At 45.8% G+C, this 21,834-nt stretch overlaps 1 protein-coding gene across 2 annotated transcripts in view; it reads right to left on the bottom strand.

Moving 5' to 3' along the window:
- Positions 1-14,722, bottom strand: part of TGM5 (transglutaminase 5) — a 30,720-nt gene extending 15,998 nt beyond the window's left edge. The window contains exons 1-6 of one of the 2 annotated variants that reach the window (XR_011529184.1): positions 14,477-14,716; positions 7,781-7,960; positions 7,399-7,644; positions 4,657-4,775; positions 2,021-2,149; positions 1,243-1,420 (exon numbers count right to left, since the gene is read on the bottom strand). Coding sequence is in view for 1 of the 2 variants with exons in the window: in XM_008528530.2 (XP_008526752.1) it covers positions 1,243-1,420; positions 2,021-2,149; positions 4,657-4,775; positions 7,399-7,644; positions 7,781-7,960; positions 14,477-14,486 (862 nt within the window). In the remaining variant the exon portion in view is untranslated. Of the gene's footprint in view, positions 1-1,242; positions 1,421-2,020; positions 2,150-4,656; positions 4,776-7,398; positions 7,645-7,780; positions 7,961-14,476 lie in introns of both variants that reach the window. The other variant, XM_008528530.2, reaches the window with a different exon arrangement.
- Positions 14,723-21,834: the final 7,112 nt, after the last annotated feature.

Raw genomic sequence — 21,834 nt, 5'->3', positions numbered from 1 at the left:
AGCATCCATCTCAAGGTGGGGCTCTGCAGCTGCAAAGGAGGAGTAGCTCAAGACTTCTTCCTCACCAACCCATGTGAAGCCACCCTCTGTGGGCGTTGACAGAAACCTCCTTGTGCCCTTAGACAGAAGCCTGGCGCTGGCTGCTTGGCAGCCACAGGCTCTCTAGGTTTCCTCCAAGAGCCCAGAGACAGGCCCAGCACACACACACACGCAGACTGCACCAGGCTTTGTCATACAGGGAATTTCTACACAAAAGGCCTAAGTTCTCAATAAAAACAAGTCGTGGGTAGTTGTGGCCTCCCTGGGTTAGACTAGAGAGTCGTATGAGTGAAAGCTGTACTTGGTCCCTTTCCCCAGCTATCAAGAATAATAACTTCCTAATCATGATCCACGTCAGGTGCACAGATATGCATGCCAAGAGGCTGAGAGCTGGCCTAGGCATGGGAGCAGGGTCAGGGGGAGAGCCAGGAGCAAGTTTGGCCCTGGGTGAGGCGGAAGGCCTCCTCTCGCTACCTCCAGTGTGTGACTCATTTCCAGGTATCGGTTCCCTCAAGATCCCACCCCTCCCACTCTGCCTCCTCCTCCTGCTTGCTCCTCTTGCCATCTGCAAACCAACTTCCATTTGCCTTCTCTCCACACATATTTTTTTAGCTTTTCTTCTACTAATGTAGCATCCATTCCCTATGTGAAAAGCTGATTTCCCATTCCATACTCCTCCTAACTTCTTGGCCTAAGTCAGGCCTCCAGGCCTACTGAACATGTGACAATTCCAAATTCAAGGTCATTTCACTTTGGCTGCCATCTTGCTCTGGCCCCATGGCCCACACTGCCGCTCAGATGCACATTCCCCTCCATGTGCACATCTTCATTAAGAACATTCTCTGTGCCCAGAAAGAGCATTAATCAGTTTGTAAGTTTCCCAGTTGCTTGGCCCCTCATCTCATTCCTGTCTTGGACCGGACAATTTCCAGCCAGGCTCTCAGAAATATTCTTATAGGTTATCTGGGCTCAGAAGAAGGCAAGGGTGGCAGGTCCTGGAAATGTGTGATTTCCATCTCAGAACCATCCTCTGAAATAAGCCCAGATATGTGAAGCCTGATGAGACATTTTTGCTGGAAAAAACTTCCTTCGAAATGTCCCTTAGGGGGCAACTGTGTGAGACTGGGACAAGAAGTGTTCACAGGGCTAATACTGAGCCAATACACTTTTTGTCCTTTCCATGGGGCCCTTTGCACTCCTTACCTGTGCACATGACAGCGGCAAAGACCCAGCACTGCCCGTAGCGCACGGGCTGGCAGCCTGTGGCATGCCACTGCTTCAAGATGGCCACGCTGCCAGTCCACTCCACAGGGTTGATGCCATCAAAGTAATTCTCACTCCAGTTTCCATTGAGCACCCCATTGTCATCATTGCTATTGATCTGAAGAGAAGCCACATATAGAAGCATTAGAAGCATCCATTTCCCCAGTGAGATGTGATGTGTGGCCTGCAAGGTCCATGGACCTAAGACACAGAGGAGTCTTTGATCCCATTTTACCTGGGAACTTCCAGACCTGCTTGAAAACGGGTGGGGTGGGAAGCTGGCTCTTCTGACTCGTGCTCCACTAATAACTAGTTTATTATTCTATTTCTACCCACTCCCTAACCGCCCCATGTCCCCATCCCCTGCAAAGCCAGAGCTTGACTCTGAGAACTTTTAAAAATACTTCAGAGCAAAGGAAATTTAGAAACAACAAGACTATTTCCCAAACCAGAGCTACACTCAGCCTTTTCAAAAACATGCACTTTGGAATTAATAGAGGTGATGGCCCACACCCAGCTATTTCAGAGCTCAGTTGAGAGAACCTGTTACCCACATTCTTTCATCAGTCTTGTCCAAAATCACTTTACCAGAGGGCCCGTGCCTCTCAACTCTTCATTCTCCCATTGCAGGGGGCAATGTGACTGGGCAGGGCTCCCCTGCACAGATTCCTCCCTCCCTGGACATGCCCTGCGTGGGCAGAGCCCAACCCAACCTCACCATGGCACACACCACTCTGCTGATGTAGACGGGGCTTCCCCGCAGGGCACAGTCTATGGCTGGGTCGATCTGGAAGTGCAGGCTCTTGTCTAGCAGCTCCAGGCAGATGTCTATGATATTCTCTTCAAACTGCGAGGGGAGAGGCAGAGAGGCAAGGGACCCACGCTTAGCACATGTAGATATGGAAAGAAATACACGACTCACTCCACCCAGCTCTCCCATGGGGTGTGTTTGTGGAATACACCCCATTTGGAAGGTAGCTGTGTCCAGTAGCACGGCCTTGAACTGCCTCCTAGGCAGGTGCTGGGTCTCAAACCTCCGGGGTCACAACTCACCCAGGTTGTATGTCCTGCAAGTCAAATCCCTGGAGCTTTGTCCAAAGTTTGACTGGCCGCAAAGTCTGTTTCTCCCTCTTCTCCCATCAATCCCCGTACTCCTGGAGCCCATGGGATTTTCTTGCTAAAACCATGTTGCCTCATCTTCCACCCTCATCTGCTGACCCAGCTCATCATTGGCGGCTACTGCTGGAGGTGATGGCACCAACTTGCCATGGCACCCATGAGTCAGTGGGGCTCCTGACTGACTAATAGCATGTGAGTTATGGAAACCTCCCACCCAAGGCAGGCTGACTCCTTGTCCTTCTAGTTTGGCGCAAATGCCACTTCCTCTGAGGCCTTCCCCGAGCCCCAGCCTGGTTTAGCTCCTTAGCCTGGCTACATCTCTCTACTTATCAGACTCAGTTGTAATGATGTAACCAAGATCTGTCTTCCCTGCCTGAGTGTATTCTCTTGTCTCTCGCCAGCTCTTCTCGCAACTCTACACCCCAGGCCTGGCACAGTGCCCAGCACATAGTAGGGACTCCGTGCATCTTTGCTGAATGAGAGCAAATGAATGCATTTACTCCTGCGTAACACTGGGCAATAAGCTAGATTAGGAGGCTTCTGGGATCCATCTTCCCCAGGGGACAGTTTAATCAGGTCACTTTTCTGCTTTAAAATGTTCAAAGGACCCTATGGCCTCCAGCATCAAAGCTCTAGCCTCTTCTACAAGGTGCATAAGACCCTCCCTGATCTGGCCCCCTTCTGCCTCTCCAGCCTCACCTCTCAATACCCCCTGCTTCACCATTTTTGCCCCAGCAGCACCAGATATCTTGTAACCCCCCCAGCAGGTCAAACTGTTTCTCACCTTTGTGTCTTTGCTCATGCTTCCCTCTGTCTAGGATATTTTCCCACATTCCTTGACTTAGCAAACTCAGATCAAGTCTCTCCTCTTCCAAGAAGCTTCCCCAACGACCCAATGCCAACCAAATGCTCTTCCTCTGGGCTCCCCAAACACCCTGGCCTGTCCCTCATCTCCACATATCCCACTGCATGATAAGTAACCTTGTATGTCTGAGTCCCCACTACACCGTGGGCTCAGGGAAAGCGCTTTATTCATGTTCATATTTCTAGCACCCAGCACCCTGCCTGGTGCTGAGCAGGCACTCAGTATATGTTCACTGAGTAAGAGAGACTGAAAGGGCGGGACCTGGGGCTCAGAAAGCAGCAACCCCTCACTTCTGTCTCTCACAGATGACAGCCAGCTTCTGTCTTCTGGCCCATCTCTGCATGCTGAGTGAGGAGTTGGGGATGTCAGTTGGGGCTGCTGTGTCCCATCTTGACTATAGTCACCCTGGGGGCCTGGGCTGGGCTGAGGCCACATATGTTGGAGTTCTATTTGGGCAGGTGCAGGAGAGGAACCCATATCAACCTGATACAAGGCTCCACAAACACCCCCAGGATTTCCCAGCCGACACCCCTTCTGAGCGACCAGAGCTGGTCCTCTCCCCTCAGCAGTATTCCTGGTGCCAGGGCTTATCCTCGAGAGCCCTCTTTCCCGGCCTGGCACTGGACTTCCTGGAACACTTGCTGTAGGCTGAGCTTTAGGCAGGAGGCAGGCTTTTAGTAAGGCAGGAGTTGCAGAGCATTGTAATCAATACGGTGCTATTTTTACGAATAAAATCACGTGTTTTAGAATATGCGCAGGAAACAAAATGTAGACAAACATACACCATGCTGGTGACAGTGCTGAGGATGATCTTCATTTTTATAATGTTACTTTGTAAAGTTTGAAAAACAACCATGTATTACTTTTGTAATGAAAAAGATATATAATCAAAACAAACAAGTAAAGAGGCAGCCCCTCATCAGCCCTGAGACCTGACACAAGTTTTCCTCAGGTGGTAGAACTAATCCTAAGGTCTGTGGCCTGGGGTGGTGAGGATGAAGTGAGGGAGTGGCAAATGTGGCCCCAATGGAAACAGTTTAGCAAACAAAAACCCAGGCACTGTCCTTGCAGTTGTCACTGTCGTCCCTTCGTCCTCAGCCTCAGACTCATGGAATTCCTGGCTGCGTGCCTTTAGCTGCCCTTCTCCTCCACTGTTGCTCTCCAAACCAGACATGATCAGCAAAGAGCACCTTCCAACTTTCTATGCTGCTCCTCTACCACCCTGGGGTCCCATCTCCCATCTTCCTGGTGCCACTAAGTTACCATCTCTGGATGAACCTCGCACGAGAGGGACTGTCCCAGCCTGCCTCTGCTCCCCTCTCCGCAGGAGTCCAGGGCCCCGATGGGCCCTGAGCAGGGCTGCGACTCACCTGTCCGTAGTTCCAGGGGCATGGGCGGATCCAGTTCTTGTTCCCTTGGTAGATGAAGCCGTAATCATTCACGACATACTCCTGCCTCTGGGGCTCACTGTCCAGGTAGACAGCGTCCTCTGGGAATCAAAATGGGAGAACAAGAAGGAGCAAAAGTCATCCTACCCTTCCTGCCCCACTCCCAATCCCAGAAGGTGCTGTCCTATGGAAACCAAGCTCTGGGGAGAGCACTGGGTGACACCAAGAGGGGCAGGAGATGGGGGTCTTGGAGAGACACACCTTCTGCTGTGCCCGACAACAGCAGCAGGCTCAAAATGAACATGAGGTGGAATAGCAAAAATTCACCTTGGGTGGAATTTTTTGGTTTCAGAGCACATATACATCCTAGCCCCATTTAAGGTTGAGGAAACAGGTTCAGTGTGATTAGTAACTTGCCCAAATCATGCGTCAGTATGGAGTGAAATTTGAACACAGAGGCCGTGTGACTCCACACTCCGTGCTCTTTCTGCTATAGTCAATTAATCCAGGTCGGAAGAGAGCAAACCAGAACTTACAGGTTGGCGTTGACCTCATCATTCCTTTTGTAGGAATTTAATCTAAGGAAACTTTTTAGAAGGTGCACGAAGATTTAGATACTAACTTGTTCATCTGAGGGCTGTTTATAACACTGAAAAGCTGGAAACGACCTAAACATCCCATCCTTAGGCAGTGGTTAAATCGTCTTCAGTGCAACCACAGAATTCTCTACACCATTAATCTAAGGGTGCAAAATTGTACTTGTAGACATAGAAATGCACACATGTGGACATAAAAGTCGACGTGTGATATAAGTTTAAATAGGTTACATAATAATGTGTGCAGCATGAACTGACTTTTGTTAAAACTGTGTATATTTATATGAAGAGAGGATTTTTGAAGCCTATTCTAAAAGACGTTAATAGTAATTTTTTTTTACTACTGGTATTCTCTAGATTCCCTGAAATAAACATGAGTTTTATAATATAAAAAATTATCTTTTAAAAGTTAAGAATGAACAAACAAAAAGCAATGGGGGCAGGTATCCTGTTTGCAGTGTCCTGGAACTGCCTGGAAGCCCTGCCTGACCCTGAGGTGAAGGTGCTCTTCTTCAGAGGCAGCCTCAGATATAGGCAGAGGGGTCGCTGGTGGAGGAGGACTTCTTGCTGAGATGTATTATACTGAGGTTTGGGACCAGCGTGCTGAGAGCTGCAGGTTCATGTCTGAAGCCACACACATCCCCTTACAGCAGGGGCCAGCAGTGGCTGGAGCTACGGAGTGGGGCTCCCCAGCCAACATCCTGGATGTGGCGATGAGGCAGCTGCTGGTTCTGACTTCAGCCCTATCCGTCCCCAGCCCCAGTATTGTGTCTCCCTGGGACACGGATGGGGCATAAACCTCAAAAAAGAAGGCCTCACAGATATCACTTTCCTCCCCACAGATCAGCGGGCCCTCAGTTCAAGTCTGAAGCCCATAGTCTTGGAGGCTAGAAAGGGTGTGTGTGTGTAAAAGAGATACAGAGAGAGGCAGAGATAGACAGACAGACAATTATCCTTGATCCAGTGTCAAAGCCCCTTTACCTGGCAGATGGTACAAGTTCTGAGCCATTCAGTGAGAGGGCTGTGGGAGGTGGTTAAAGATGTTAGAACCCAGCCAAGGTCCTGGGTTCAGGCATGACGCAGCAGGTCCTCTTGGGGTAAGGTTGCAGGGGAAAGTAGAATGAGAGGGAGGAAGGGAAGGGGGACATCCTCTAAGTCAGAAGTAAGACTTTGTTGAGTCTGGCCTCCACCTCAAAGCCCCCACCAGATCCAGTCTCTACTCTCAACTCTTCCTGCCCTTCTTCCTACTCTCTCCTCCTGGCTTGTCCTTCGTTCTGCCCACACCATGTCCCTATGTCTATGTAACTACCCCTGCCCCAGGTAGATTTAGAGGACAGGGACTGTGGAACAGGTGGTGCTGGGATAGTCCCTGTAGCTTTGTTTGTCTAGGACAAAAACTTAAAACAGACAAAATGCCCATAAATAGGGGACTAGTTAAATATATTTGGTGCATCTAAACAGTGGAATAATTGTAGCCATTAAAAAAATATGTTGATAGAGAATATGTACAAAGTTGAATTGTTAAATGAAAAAAGCAAGTTCGAACATGCTATGTATCATATAATCCCATTTCTGGTATGATTGTATAATCACACACACATACGCATATATGCATAAATACATATTTGATTAAGCATAGAACATTTTTGTAAGGCTACACAAGAAAATGTTAACAAGATTTCCTCTGGAGGGTGAAACTTGGAGATTGGGATAAGGTTTTACTTTTTACTTTATACTTCTCTCTGTTTTTTTTTTTTTTTTTTTGGTTTTACCCTTGATTTCATTCTACAAATATTCAATGCAATGCACTTAACTATTCTTCTAATGAAAAAACTAGACTTAACTTAAAAATGTATGATAAAGATAGATGTTAGTGGTCAAATTTTATAATAGTTTTCTTTTTAGGTAAAGATGACTTGGCTTATAATTTTAAAATTCTAGAAAGTAAATAAACAGGAAGTCCTTCCTGCCCTGCTTGTTGCTGGTTGGGAGTGAATGCTGAGTGCATGGGATTGAGAGGTTTGTGGGTGGCCAGGGAACGGGAGTCTAGAAATCCTGGAGCATGGTTCTCTGCGGCACTGACAAAGGGGTCTAGACAAGAGACCCTCACGTGGGCACCCCGCCTTACCTGGGCACCAGGGATTGAAGAGCAGAATGAACTCCCCAAGCTGGTAGGCCATGACAGACCCCTGGAAGGAATTGAGGTGAACCTTCAAGAGGTATCGACCGACAGCTGCTGTGGGAGGGGCACACAGGCTCACCTCCAGGGAGGCGGCCCCGTTGGTTTCCAGCGAGGCTATCCAGGGGCTGGGCCCATGGCGACTTGCCAGGCTGAATATGGCTCGGGTCCCCTTGGCCAGGTCTGGCAGCGGTCCTGAGAGGGAAACAGAGTTGAGGCCCCCTGTGGTGACCTCTTAGCCCCCAGAATAGTGTGCGCGCGCACGCGCGCGCGCGCACACACACACACACACACACACACGAAACCCCTGTGAGCCAGCTGGGGTCCTCACCAGTCTCCACCACGAAGATGAGGTTGTCTAGGGCTGGCTGGAAGCCCCGGTTTCTGAAGTACAGAGTGATGTTGAAGGCCTGGCCCCGGCGAACAAGGAGGCGCTCAGAGCTGATCTCCTCAGTGTGGTGCCGCACATTGTTCCAGGAGCTCTGGAGGTCTATGAGGGCCACCTCCAACCCTGCCACAGGGCAGCCAGGGGCAGACAAAAGAGCAGGGTTGTGAAGCCTGGTACAGTCCTGTCCACCAAGTACTAGTTGTGCAAACTTGAGAAAGAAACTTAGCCTCTCTGAGCCTCAGTTTCCAAGTCGGTAAAATAGAATCCGTAATACCGGCCTTACAGGGTTGGTGTGAGGATTAAATGAGGCTCCATGCATGCAAGTCCCTCTTTCTTACTTCTTTCCTCTCCTTTCCCTGTTCCTCTGACCCTCCATCCCCTTCTCCCTTATGTCCTCCTGGAGGTGCATGGTTTTCTGCCTCTGTCCAACTCCTTTTGTAGGCCTAGCTGAGTCTGATTACTCCCTGCAGCCTAACATGTCTCCAGAGTCACCCCAGCATCTACTTTCTGGGACTCAAGTTAACAGTTTCACTTGCCCTTGTACCAGCCTCCAGATCTGGGAGCTAGTCTGTAGGTTAGCTGGCCCTGAGTACTGTCCCTGGATTAGCTACTATGCTTTTTAGCACTTTGCTGGCTCTCTGACTACCATGCCATGTGGCCAATGCCCTGGGAGCTGGGATGCTTAGGACAAAAAAAGGTCCACTCCCAGCCTTCTGGAACTTCTGCTAAAATAGACTGACCTCACTGTTCTCCAAGTGTGCATACCCCGGATGGAATGTGTTTCTGACTTCTCCACGTTTGACCATGATCCTAGCATGGTCCCCAGGTACCTCTAGGCTCACTGCCTTTACTCACAATTGGTTCACCCTTCTCCTTCTCAGTCTATACCCATTCCTGTGTCATCAAGTGCCTCCACTCCTTCCATGAGGACATCTTTGGTATCCATCTGTCCCTTTTCACATTTACATAATTCTGACCTCCTCACTTCACATGTAATGACCGTAACAGCCTCTATCAGGTCTCCTGCTTACTGTCTCTCCCCACCACCCACCCCTTAACACAGCACCAGAATATCCTTCCTCAAGACAATTTGATTATGCCATCTTTTTACATTAAAAGCTCTGAGATACCCCAGAGCCTTCCACACAAAAGGCACACTCCTTAACCTGACACTTATGACCCTCCATATCTGGCCTTAATTTACGCTTGCATTCTTACTTCTCACCACTCCCAGCATAGTCCCTCTCCTCTAGCCAATCTGTCCCCAAGAAAATGTTAGCCCTCCTTGTCTATGTTTGTTTTTTTTTTTGCCTGAGGAAGATTCATCCTGAGTTAACATCTGTACCAATATTCCTCTATTTTGTAAGTGGGTCACCACCATAGCATGGCAGCCGACAAGTGGTGTAGGTCTGTGCCTAGGAACTGAACCCAGGCCACCAAAGTGGAGCACACCAAACTTAACCACTAGGCCACAGGGCCAGCCCCCCTGTCCATGTGTTCTGATCCTGCTATAGCCACAACTCAGAATGTCCCCTCACTATCTAACCAAATTCCACCTGTCCTCCAAGGTTTGTTCAAGACCTACCTCCTTCCACCTACTCCAGTTGGCCCACTTTTCTTCCCATCTCCCATTGATCTACAGCATTTAACTTCATTATTCATAGGCAACCTTAAGTGCTTAACTGAGCTAATATCATGCTCATTTCTTCATTTATATTAACAAACTTTTACTGAGAGCCTGCTAATTTCAGGTTCATTGTGAGATGTTCAGATATTTTTGCAGTTACTTTTTTATTTGTCTGTCTTCCACCACTAGATGTAAGCCAATGAGGATAGCGACTTAGCTGTTTCATCTCAGTCATGTCTAGATTTTAAGAAATATAAACCAGGGGCCAGCCCAGTGGCATAATGGTTAAGTTTGCGCACTCTGCTTCAGCGGCCCAGGGTTGGTGGGTTTGGATCCTGGGCATGGACCTACACACTGCTCATCAAGCCACGCTGTGGTGGCATCCTACTTATAAGATAGAGGAAGAATGACACAGATGTTAGCTCAGGGCCAATCTTCCTCAGCAAAAAAAAAAAAAAAAAAAAAGAGGAAGATTGGCAACAGGTATTAGCTCAGGGCCAGTCTTCCTACCAAAAAAAAAAAAGAAGAAGAAAGAAATACAAACCAAAGCATTTGACAAAATCCCAGATACTTTCATAATAGAAATACTCAACAATAAATTATTTTGAAGAATAGAAGGAAACTTTCTCAACTTGATACAGGGTATCTATGAAAAATCTATAGCTAAAACCATACTTAATTGTGAAAAACTTGTTGCTTTCCCTCTAAGATCAGGAATAAGACAAGAATGTCCACTCTCTCCCAATCTATTCGACATGGTACTGGAGGTTCTAGCCTGTGTACATTGAAAAGGAGAAGTAAAATTATGTCTATTTACATACAACATGATCTTGAATGTAGAAAATCCTAAGAATCCACACGTAATTAGGACTAGTAAACAAATTCAATAAGGTTGAAGAATACAATGTAAGTATACAAAACTTAATTGTATTTCTATACATTTGCAATGAATAATCTGAAAAAAATCAAGAAAACAATGTTATTTATAATAGCTTCAAAAAGAATAAAATATTTAAGAAAATAACAAATTTAATAAACATTTAAATTTAACAAAAGAGGTGCAAATCTTGCACCGTAAAACCCCCCACAAAATATCATTGAAAGAAATTAAAGAAGACCTGAATAAGTGGAAAAACACCCCATGTTCATGAATTAGAAGACTTAATATCATTTAGATGACAAATTGATCTACAGATTCAACACAATTCCTATCAAAATCCCAGCTGCCATTTTACGTAAATGAACAAGTGGACCTTAATATTCACATGAAAATATAAGAGATCCAGAATAACAAATAATTTATAAAAAGAAAAACAAAGTTAGAGGACCCACACTTCCATATTTCAAAATTTACTACAAAACTACCACAGTCAAGGCCATGTGATGCTGACATAAGGGTAGACATACAGATAAATGCAATAGAACTGAGAGTCTAGAAATAAATGCTCACGTTTACAGACAGTAGATTTTTGACAAGGGTGCCAAGACAATTCAATGGGGAAAGAATACTGTTTTCAACAAATGATACTGGGACAGCTGGATAGCCATAGCTGGAGGCAAAAGAATAAAGTTGGACCCCCCACCTCACACCATGTACAATAATAAACTCAAAATCAATCAAAGACCTAAACATAAGAGCCAAAACTATAAAACTTTTAGAAGAAAACCTGGGGATAAATCTTCACGATTTTGGACTAAGCAATGGTTTCTTAGATATGACAACAGAATCAGAGGAAATGGAAGAAAAAAACAGATAAATTGGATTCCATCAAAATTAATAACTTTTGCTTTAAGGACATCATGAATGAAGTGAAAAGACAACCCACAGACTGGAAGAAAATATTTGTAATCATTTATCTGATAAGGGATTTGTCTCAAGAACATACAAAGAATCTGTACAACTCAACAACAACAACAAAAAACAAATAACCCAAATAAAAAATGGGCAGGGGCTGGCCCGATGGCCGAGTGGTTAAGTTCACACGCTCCACTTTTGCGGCCCAGAGTTTCGCCGGTTTGGATCCTGGGCCTGGCCACGGCACCGCTCATCAAGCCATGCTGAGGTGGCGTCCCACATGCCACAACTAGAAGGACCCACAACTAAAAAAAATATATATATACAACTATGTACCGGTGGGCTTTGAGGAGAAAAAGGAAAAATAAAATCTTTAAAAAAAAAAAGGGCAACTGGTCTGAATAGACATTTCTTCAAAGTAGATATGCAAAAGGCCAATAAACACATGAAAAGATACTCAAAGTCATTAGTCATTAGGGAAACGCAAATAAGATACCACTTCTACAGGATGGTTATAATAGGAAAGAGAAAATAATGAGTGTTGGTGAGGATGTGGAGAAATTGGAAGGCTCATAGACTGCTGGTGGGAATGTAAAATGATGCAGCCACTTTGAAAAACAGTCTGGCAGTTCCTTAAAATGTTAAACATAGAGTTACCATATGACCCAGCAACTCCACTCCTAGGTATGTACCAAAGAGACTGAAAACATATGTTCAGACAAAATCTGTACATGAATGTTGATTGCAGCATTATTCATAATAGCCAAAAAATGCAAACAACCCAAATGTCCATCAACTGATTAATAGATGAATAAATGTGGCATATCCATGAAATGGACTATTATTCAGCCATAAAAAGGAATGCTGAATATACTATAACATGGATGAAACTTGAAAACGTTATGCTAAGTGAAAGAAGCCAGACACAAAAGGCTACATATTACATGATTCAATTTATATGAAATATGCAGCATAAGCAAACCATAGAGGCAGAAAGTGCATTAGGGTTTGCCAGAGCCTGGGAGTGGGGGGGAATGGAGTGTGACTATTACAAAAGAAATATAAGCATAATGATGAGCACATTTTAGGTACTAACAAATGTTTGCTACATTGAATAGAGTTCTCTGTCTTTTGCATAATCACCCTGTACTTAGTTCAGATTTCAGAATTAACTAACACCTTATTGAGGGCTTGTCTATTATGTGCTGGGCACTGTCCTAGGCACTCCAGGACACTTATCTCATTGAATCCTCATCACAATGTCACAGGGATGAAATGTCATGTCAGCCACACTTGGAGAGGAGAAAATCAAGGTTCAGGTAGATTAAATGCCTTGCCTAAGGTTGAACCTAGGGTTACTGGCCTAAATCCTGTGGTCTTTCCATTATCTAACAGCCGCCACCCATTGCTGGCCTTCACTCATGTTCAGAAAGGACATCCGACCCACTGCCAGCTGGGAAAGCACTTGGCTTTTTCCTAGCAGTGGAAAAAGAAGTTCACCCCTTTTGGAGGCCAATTGACTAGACAGAGATTGCTAACTGGCCCCAATTCAGGTTGGGAACATGACCCAGACTATTCAACAGGTGTGGCAGCGTCTGCCTGACAGCAAGCACTGGGGCCAAATCTCACCCTCTGGGTACATTATGGGTCAAGTTAAGCTCTGCCTATAACACAGGGATTATCCTTCAGCCCACACACCAGATATTCAAATGGGAGTTACGTTTAATATTGGGCATATTTGTTCTCCTTGATGTGAGGGGAGGAGGGGGTAAAGTGATCAGAGAGGTAGAAAGGAAGTTATAGGAAGAGCTTTTTAAATAATTGACCTCAGTATTTATCCTACAGAGACCCCCACATGAGCACAAAGAAGCATAAATAAGAATGTGCACAACGGGGCCGGCCCCCTGGCCGAGTGGTTAAGTTCCCACACTCTGCTTCTGCGGCCCAGGGTTTTGCCGATTCGGATTCTGGGCGCGGACATGGCACCGCTCATCAAGCCACGCTGAGGTGGCATCCCACATGCCACAACTAGAAGGACCCACAGCAAAAAAATATGCAACTATGTACTGGGGGATTTTAGGATAAAAAGCAGAAAAAAAAAAAAAAAAGAACGTGCACTGCAATATTACCTGTATAACCGAAAAATGGGAAACAACCTAAATACCCATCAATAGGGGACTGGATAAATAAATTACAGTACTAATGCCCATACTATGGAAAACTATGCAAAGTGGAAAATGTTGAGGTAGATTTATAGGTACTGACTGGCACGGATAGAGCTCCAAGACATACCATTGAGTGAAAAATATCAAGTTGTAGAAAAATATGTATAATGTGATGATACCATAGATACACCCCCTGAAAAAACCCACACATGCTAGTCCTACGTATTACATTGAGAATACATATATATGAATATGAATGTGTAGACAAAAGACTAGTAATAGTGGTTTCTTTGGACATGAGCCTGGGGTTGGAGGTGGCAGAGGACTGAAGCTTTATCTGTAATTATTGTTTTATTTTACTCCAACTATGTGTTCATAGATTTCCTGTGTAATTTTATAATTTTTATTATAAAAATTTCAGCACAAAAAATAGTAAATGAAGGTACGGCTGTTATATCTGCAGAGCTTTTAGTTCATTCTTGCAAACGGTTTCAATTAACCATTTAGTCTTCATAGCAGCTCTTTCTACAGAGAGGGAGTTGATATAGAGAGAAGAGTGGTGGTGGGAAGTTGGCTAAGATGAGGAACAGACCCTCTGAAGTGGGGGAAGAAGAAAAGATAGGAAGATTCAGAGAACTTTAGAGCTAGAACACAACTTCAGGATTGTCTGGTCCAACCCCCCCCCCCCCCCAACATCTTTCAAGCATGGGGGCTGAGAACTAGAAAGTGACTTGCTCAGTGTCAAAGGGCCAGCTAGTGGCAGAGAAGACAGGAACCCTGACCCCCTAATCCCCGGCCCCACCCCGTGCCACTGGGCTGTGGAAGCAGGCACGTTGGCACACAGCTGTTTGGCTATGTTTATCTGCTGGCCTCCACCTTGTCTCCTCGTTCTCAGGCTGCCAACAAAATTTGAGGTTTCTGGGGTTTATGCTCTTTCTGCCTCTGCTCTTTATTTACTCCTTTCTTCCTCTGAATCCACCCTTCCCTTGACTTTCCTTAGTCTCTCTGTCTTCCTCATCCCTGAGCTCCAGCAGCCCCTGGACCTTGCCTACCTTGCGCCATGACGGTTCCCGGGCTGCTCCCCACAGAACAGCTGGACGGCCTGGAGCTTCAGGAAGCTGGACCTGGACTGTCTGTTTCGCCTTCCATCCCCAAGAAACCAGGAGACACTGGAGGCGGGGCAGCTGCTGCACTGCCACCTGCTTACTGAGCAGATCACAACTGGTTTTCTCACTTGCCCTCAGGTTTTTCTTGGCAGTGTTGCTTGGCGGAGAGGAAGTATGGAGGCCAATGAACTCTCAGGGCCTGTGCCATGTGGGCCTTTGACAGCTCTTGGGCAATGGGGCATTCCCTGGCAGGTGCTGTGCTGTGGTGAGGGAGCCAAGTAGGAGAGGTTAGCTGATGGGGACTCCAGAGCTGAGTATCGGGGGTCCCAAGACTACAGCTCACAACTGAGAGAGCCTCTCACACCTAGAACTCTGCTCGGCATCTGAGCCCTCTCTTTTACCATGAAGAGTCACTTTCTGGACATCAAATGCAAAAAAAAAAAAACCCACTCTGGATCACCCTTTTTATGATTTTTTGGAATTTATTGTTTGGTGGCGGTATTGCCTTGGGTGACACTTGACAGGTCCCCGGCGAATCTCAAATAAAAGCAGCAGAGGAAGAACACTTGGGAAGACTCATGAAGGAGTTTTGGAAATACGTGAGAGGGTGGGAATGCCAGTGAGTGACCTTGATTCTAGTAAGAAAAGTACAAGTCCTTGGAGGGAGTGCACACAGAGAAAAGTACAGATGGGAGAAGAGACAGAAGGAGGGGGTGGATGGGACCCTCTAAAGCACCCCACACCCACTCCCACCCTGCCTTTCCCTCTTGTGGGACACTTCTCGCTGCATCTCCCTGCTTTCTGGGTCCTTTGTCCTCTCTCCTCAGGAACCTCAGTCATCAGCTTCCATCCTCCTTCCTGTGTTTTCAGCTCTCTCTGTCCCTGATCAGCTCTTATATTGTGTGTATACATGCTCATATACAATTCACTGCCTAACACACCTGCACCCACCTTTGGTCCAAAATAGAACTCCTCCTCTCTCCCCTACCTCTTGGATCTCTGGTCTTGGTGAATGAGGACACTACCCACCCAGTTACTCTGGGAGAAACCTAGGTGCCATCTCATACTTCTCCATCTTCCTGACATCCCTTAGCCCATCTGTTGCTGAGCCTTGTCTAGTCCAACTCCTGATTATCGCCTAAAACTGGCCCCTCCTCTCTGTGCCCTTGGCCTTTCCATCACTGGAGACTCCCGTTTCCTGGACAATGACTCCTAACCAGTCTCCCACCCATCTTTTTTCCAAATTAGTCACCAAAGTGATTTTTCTGAAGTGCCAATTCAACAGGTTGCTCCCTGTTTAAGATCCAACAGTAAGTAATGTCCAAACTTCTCAACATCACCGCCGAAGACCTTCGGGATCTTTCCTTTCCCGCCTGGAGTCCAGGCAGGCAAACCCCTTCAATTCTCAGATGGAGACCTGCTCTCCTGCACCTCTGTGCTCTCGTGCATCTTGGTCTCTTTCTGAAATGTTCTCCTCTCGCTGGTCTACTTTCTTGTATCCAGGCTCAAGCATCGTCCCTCCAGAAGCCTTCCTGACTTCCTCTCTGTACCACACCTGGTGTTTAAGGGGCCCCTTTGTGTTCCCTATTAGCCTACTCATACCTTGACATTATAAATACTTCTCTCTCTTTGCCTTGTCCCCCTTGAGGGCATGGCCTGTGCCTTATTAATATATCCCCTGTGCTTAATAATGATAGTGGCCAGTAGTAAAACTACCAGTAGAACTAGTAATAGCTTTTAGGTTCCAGACACCGTTTTAGTTCTTTATGTGCATTATCCCACTTAACCTTCACACCGTCCCTATGAGTTAAGTACTGTTATTGTTCCTATATTACAGATGAGGAAATAGAGTCTTAAAGACATTGAATAGTTTTCCCAAGATCACTCACTCAGACCTGGTGGGGCTGGATTTTGAACACAGGCAGTGGGACTCCAAAGCCCTATGTAAGTGTTTAATGAAGTATCTGAAGCATGGCCAATTTTACAGTTCACATTTGTTGATGGATGGAGTGAATGAATTAAAAGATGACCCAGTGATGAACAAATGGGTAAATGCGTGAACCCCCTGCCCCGTTAGCTGAGATGGGTTAGCTTGGGGAGGAGGAAGAGACAGAGGCAGGAGAGCTTAATTGTGAGGGGATGCAGGAAGGTGAGTGCAGCTAGGGTGGGTGGGTCTGGAGAAGTAGGGTAGCCAAAGAGGAAGGTGCCCAATGGCCTTTGGGAAACAGCCTATTTCATGGCTCTGGGCTAATGAGCTGACTTATAGGTTCAGCCCTTCATTTGATTCCTACAAACCGCTAGTCAGAGAATGTGGGATGGGGTGTTCTGGGGGAGGGAGGAAGCTCTGATCAGAGCAGCTTGTCCCTTGGTCCAGTCTAAGGGAGGCAGAGGAGAGCCTGGGAAGCTGAGCAAAGTTGATAAGCATCTTCCTTTCTGGATGGAAGCAGCACTGTGACCTGCAGGGGAAGGGTACAGAGCAGATCCTGGGATACTCAAGTACAGAGGTGTGGACTTGCCTGCCACCCCCATGGGGCAGGCCAGCTCTAGTAAGGTGGGAGTGGGGAAACTCCAGATCTTTCTAAAATTCAGAGAGACTGGGGTTCTAATCCTGGCCCTGCTGTGAATTCCTAGTACACCCTTAGGCAAGTCCCAGTTTCCTTGTCTATAGAATCAGGGGCCTTGGATCCATGGGTGCCCAGGTCTGAGTGGAGAGTGAGGAGGTTCCCCACAGAAGAATGCAAAGGGAGGCCAAAATTGTCAGATCCAGGTGGGTTCCTCTGCCTCCTCCCTCTTCCCACCCCCCGAAATGGAGACAGTCACCCAGGAGAGGTGATTAAACTGATCAGAGGATGTTTGCACATGAATATACTTCATAATTTACAAAGCTCTTTAGAACACACGTTCTCATTTGATCTTCACAGCAACCCTGTGAGGGAAGGTGGGGCTGGCACTGCTATTGTTGTTATCATTTTGCACCTGAGGGAGCCAGGATCACACAGTGAGGGAGCCAGGACTCAGTCCCAAAGCTTTTTGGTTTATACCACACAATGACACTGAACAACAGGGAGCTGTCCGTGAATGCCATGGGGGATGGGAAGACCAGAAATAGGGAGATGTGGGTGCTGGCCTGGTTTGTGCCTCCTTGCTCTAAGGCCTGAACATTTCTTTTATCAGATCACCACTGCCTGTCCGGGCCAGCCCCACTGGGTTGCTGTGAGATGAAGGGAGGGGGAGGGCGACGACACAGGTGGCTCACAATCTAACGTGAGGGCGCTCTGCAGCAGTGGGCATGAAGACGAGCGTCCCGGGCCCTGGGGCATGTTGGAGCCTGAAAGGAGCTTTGAAATTGTCTAGCTCATCCAACAGAGGTCGAGAAATGAAACCAGACAGGCTTGCCTACATGCAAAAAGAAAAGAAGAAAACACTACAGAGTATGGTTTTTCGAGCCAATTTTTAGGTGGGGAGAGAGGAAATTATTTGAAAGGTTGACTGGGAAGGCAGAGATGGCTAATGTCCCCATCCCTGTGGGAGGCCCACTGGAGGCCCAGTAGGAAGCCTGCCCACTGTTCCCACTCCAGTGACACAAGTGACAGCCAGGGAGCTCTGTGCCACTGGAGCGAGTGGACAGGAGGAGCAATGACTAAACAAAGAGGACCAGCACCAGGCAGGTGGAGCAAGGTTTCAGATTTCCGCAGAGCCAGCCCAGGTTCCAGGTCTTCTGTGGGCGGGCGGGGAGCCACCTGCAACACAGCAGAGGCGCAGTGACGGAGCCCCACAGAAATGCCCAATGGCATTTAATGGGAATGGGCACAGCCAGCACACAGGGTGGAGTGCAGGTGTGCAGGCTCCTGCCCTTCCTGCCCAAAGCAGCCATTCGAAAGCAAAAATAGGTAAAAGAAAAACAGAGAGGAGGAAGAGGAGGAGGGGAAGACAGTGGTGAGAGGAGCCTCATGAACCCGCAGAGCCACTGAGCAGGTGAGGAGCAGTGAGGATGAAGGGCCCACACCCGAAAACCCACAGGAAGATGCTCTCCTTTTCTGCATTTCTAGATTTTCTAAATTTTCCATGATGGAGATGCATCAATTTATAATAATAACCTTATTTTTTAATTAAAAAAATTTTTTTTGAGGAAGATTAGCCCTGAGCTAACATCCACTGCTAATCCTCTTTTTTTGCTGAGGAAGACTGGCCCTGAGCTAACATCTGTGCCCATCTTCCTCTATTTTATATGTGGGATGCCTGCCACAGTGTGGCTTGATGAACGGTGGTAAGTCCATGCCTGGAATCCAAATCAGTCAACCCCAGGCCACTGAAACGGAGCATGTGAACTTAATTGCTACACCACTTGGCCAGCCCCAATTTTTTATTTTTTTATTGTGACATAATTGACATATAATATTGTGTAGGTTTAAGGTATACAACGAGTTGATCTGATATTTATAAATTGCAATATGATTATGACCATAGCATTAGCTCACACCTCCATCACATCAACATAATTATCATTTCTTTTTTGTGGTGAGAACATTTAAGATCCAGTCTCTTAGTAACTTTGAAGTATAGAACACAGTATTGCTAACTATAATCACAATGCTGTACATTGGATCTTCAGAACTTACTCACCTTCTAACTGAAGTCTGTACTCTTTGACCAACATCTCCCCATGTCCCCCACCCGCAGCCCCTCGTAACCACCATCTACTCTGTTTCTATGAGTTCAGCTTTTTCAGATTCCACATATAAGTGATATCATACAGTATTGGTCTTTCTCTGACTTATCTCTCACTTAGCATAATGCCCTCAAGTTCCATCCGTGTTGTAGTGAATGGCAAGATTTCCTTCTTTCTCGTGGCTGAATAATATTCCATTGTATATATTGTAGGCGAGCAGAATTTGTCACCCCAAAATACAGATCGTCTCTGACTTACGATGGTTCAACTTACAATTTTTCGACTTTATGTTGCTGCAAAGGTGATAGACATTCAGTAGAAACTGTACATGGAATTTTGAATTTTGATCTTGTCTTCAGGGTAGCAATGTGCAATTTGATCCTCTCTGGTGATGCTGGGCAGTGGCCACAGCTCTCAGTCAGCCACGCGGTCACGGGGGCAAACAACCAACGCGCTTACAACCATTCTGCACCCGTACAACCATTGTGTTTTTGACTTTCAGTACAGTATCCAATAAACCACATGAGATATTCAACACTTTATTATAAAGTAGGCTTTATTGTAGATGATTTTGCCCAACTGCAGGCTAATGTGAATGTTCTGATCATGTTTAAGTTAAGCTGGGCTAAGCTATGATGTTTGGGGCATTAGGTGTATTAAATGCATTTTTGAATCACAGTATTTTAAATTTATGACGAGTTTATCAGGACGTAACCCCATCATAAGTCAAAGAAGATCTGTATGTCTCTTTAGAATAAAGATTATTTTAGGCTGACTCTTTTTTTTTGGCAAAACATCTATTTTTTTTATTGAGTTCATAATAGTTTACATCATTGTGAAATTTCAGTTGTGTGTCGTTTCTTGTCTGTCACCACATAAGTGCTCCTCTTCAGCCCCTGTGCCCACCTCTCACTCCCCTTCCCCTGGTAACCACTGAACTGTTTTCTTTGTCCATGTGTTTGTTTATATTCCACGTATGAGTGAAATCATATGGTGTTTGTCTTTCTCTGGCTTATTTTGCTTAGCATAATAGCCTCCAGGTCCATCCATGTTGTTGCAAATGGGATGATTTTGTCTTTTTTATGGCTGAGTAGTATTCCATTGTGTGTGTGTGTGTGTGTGTGTGTGTATATATATATATATATATATATATATATATATGTATATGTATATGTATACCACATCTTTTTTATCCAATCATCAGTCAATGGGCACTTGGATTGTTCCCATGTCTTGGCTATTGTGAATAGTGCTGCAGTGAACATAGGGGTACATAAGTTAATTTGGATTGTTGACTTCAAGTTGTTGGGTAGATACCCAGCAGTGGGATAGTTGGGTCATATGGTATTTCTATTTTTAGTTTTTTGAGGAACTCTATACTGTTTTCCATAGTGGCTGCACCAGTTTGCATTCCCACCTAGGCTTGTTATTTTTAAGGAATAGCAGACATAGGAGAAGCTCTAAAAACCAAGTAGAAGTTACCCTTTTAAAAGACATTTACATTTATAAGGGTGTTTCCCTCACTGTAGCAGGTAGATGGGGATGACTCAACCTCTAGAAACTCAAGCAATAGAGAAGGCAACCACATAAATCTGCATAACAACCTTACTCTTGTTTACTGTGCTTTTCCTGGTAACTTTCAGTGACTGATCCCTCCCACTGCAACATCTTCTTTTGTCTTTAGCTGAAGATGATATTTAAGGTGATGGCTTCAGCTGTTTTGGCATGTTACTCAGTTTTTCTGGGTCTCTTCCATGTATACAGGAGGCATATATGTTATTAAACTTTTGTTTGTTTTTTCTCCTGTTAACCTGTCTAATGTCAATTTGATTATTAGACCAGCCAAAGAACCTAGAAGGGTAGAGGGAAAATTCTCCTCCCCTACAATATATACCACACTTCTTTGGCCATTCATTTGTTGCCAGACACTTAGGCTGCTTCCATATCTTGGCTAATGTGAATAATGCTACAGTGAACATGGGGGCACAAAAATCTCTTCCAGATAGTGATTTTACTTCCTTTAGATATACACCCAGAAGTGGAATTGCTGGATCATATGGTAGTTCTATTTTTAATTGTGGGGGGAACCTCCATACTGTTTTCTATAGTGGTTGAACCAATTTACATTCTCTCTAACAGTGTGCAAGGGTTCCCTTTTCTTCACTTCCTTGCAAACATTTGTTATCTCTTGTCTTTTTGATCATAGCCATATAATGACAACTTTAAAAAACACAATGGGGGCTGGCCCTGTAGCCTAGTGGTCAAGTTCGTGTGCTCTGCTTTGGTGGCCCAGGGTTTCGCTGGTTCAGGTCCTGGGCGTGGACATGGCAACACTCGTCAGGCCATGCTGAGGCAGCGTCCCGCATGCCACAACTAGAAGGACCCACAACTAAAATATATAACTATGTACTGGGAGGATTGGGGGAGAAAAAAAGCAGGAAAAAAAAAAGAAGATTGGCAACAGTTGTTAGCTCAGGTGCCAATCTTTTAAAAAAAAAAAACTCAATGAAAGAGGGGAAAAAGACCAGAAAGATATACAGCAAAATCTTAGCTGCTAAAAAAGAGACAACAGGCGCAAAATGGAGTCACTTATGCTAAGCCCCAGGCCAGCAAACCAAGACTCAACACCTAGCCT

The sequence above is a fragment of the Equus przewalskii genome, chromosome 1, assembly GCF_037783145.1.
Source record: "Equus przewalskii isolate Varuska chromosome 1, EquPr2, whole genome shotgun sequence".
Taxonomy (NCBI): Eukaryota; Metazoa; Chordata; class Mammalia; order Perissodactyla; family Equidae; genus Equus; species Equus przewalskii.
Note: the sequence above shows the minus strand (reverse complement) of the source record. Positions and strands in the feature narration are given on the sequence as shown.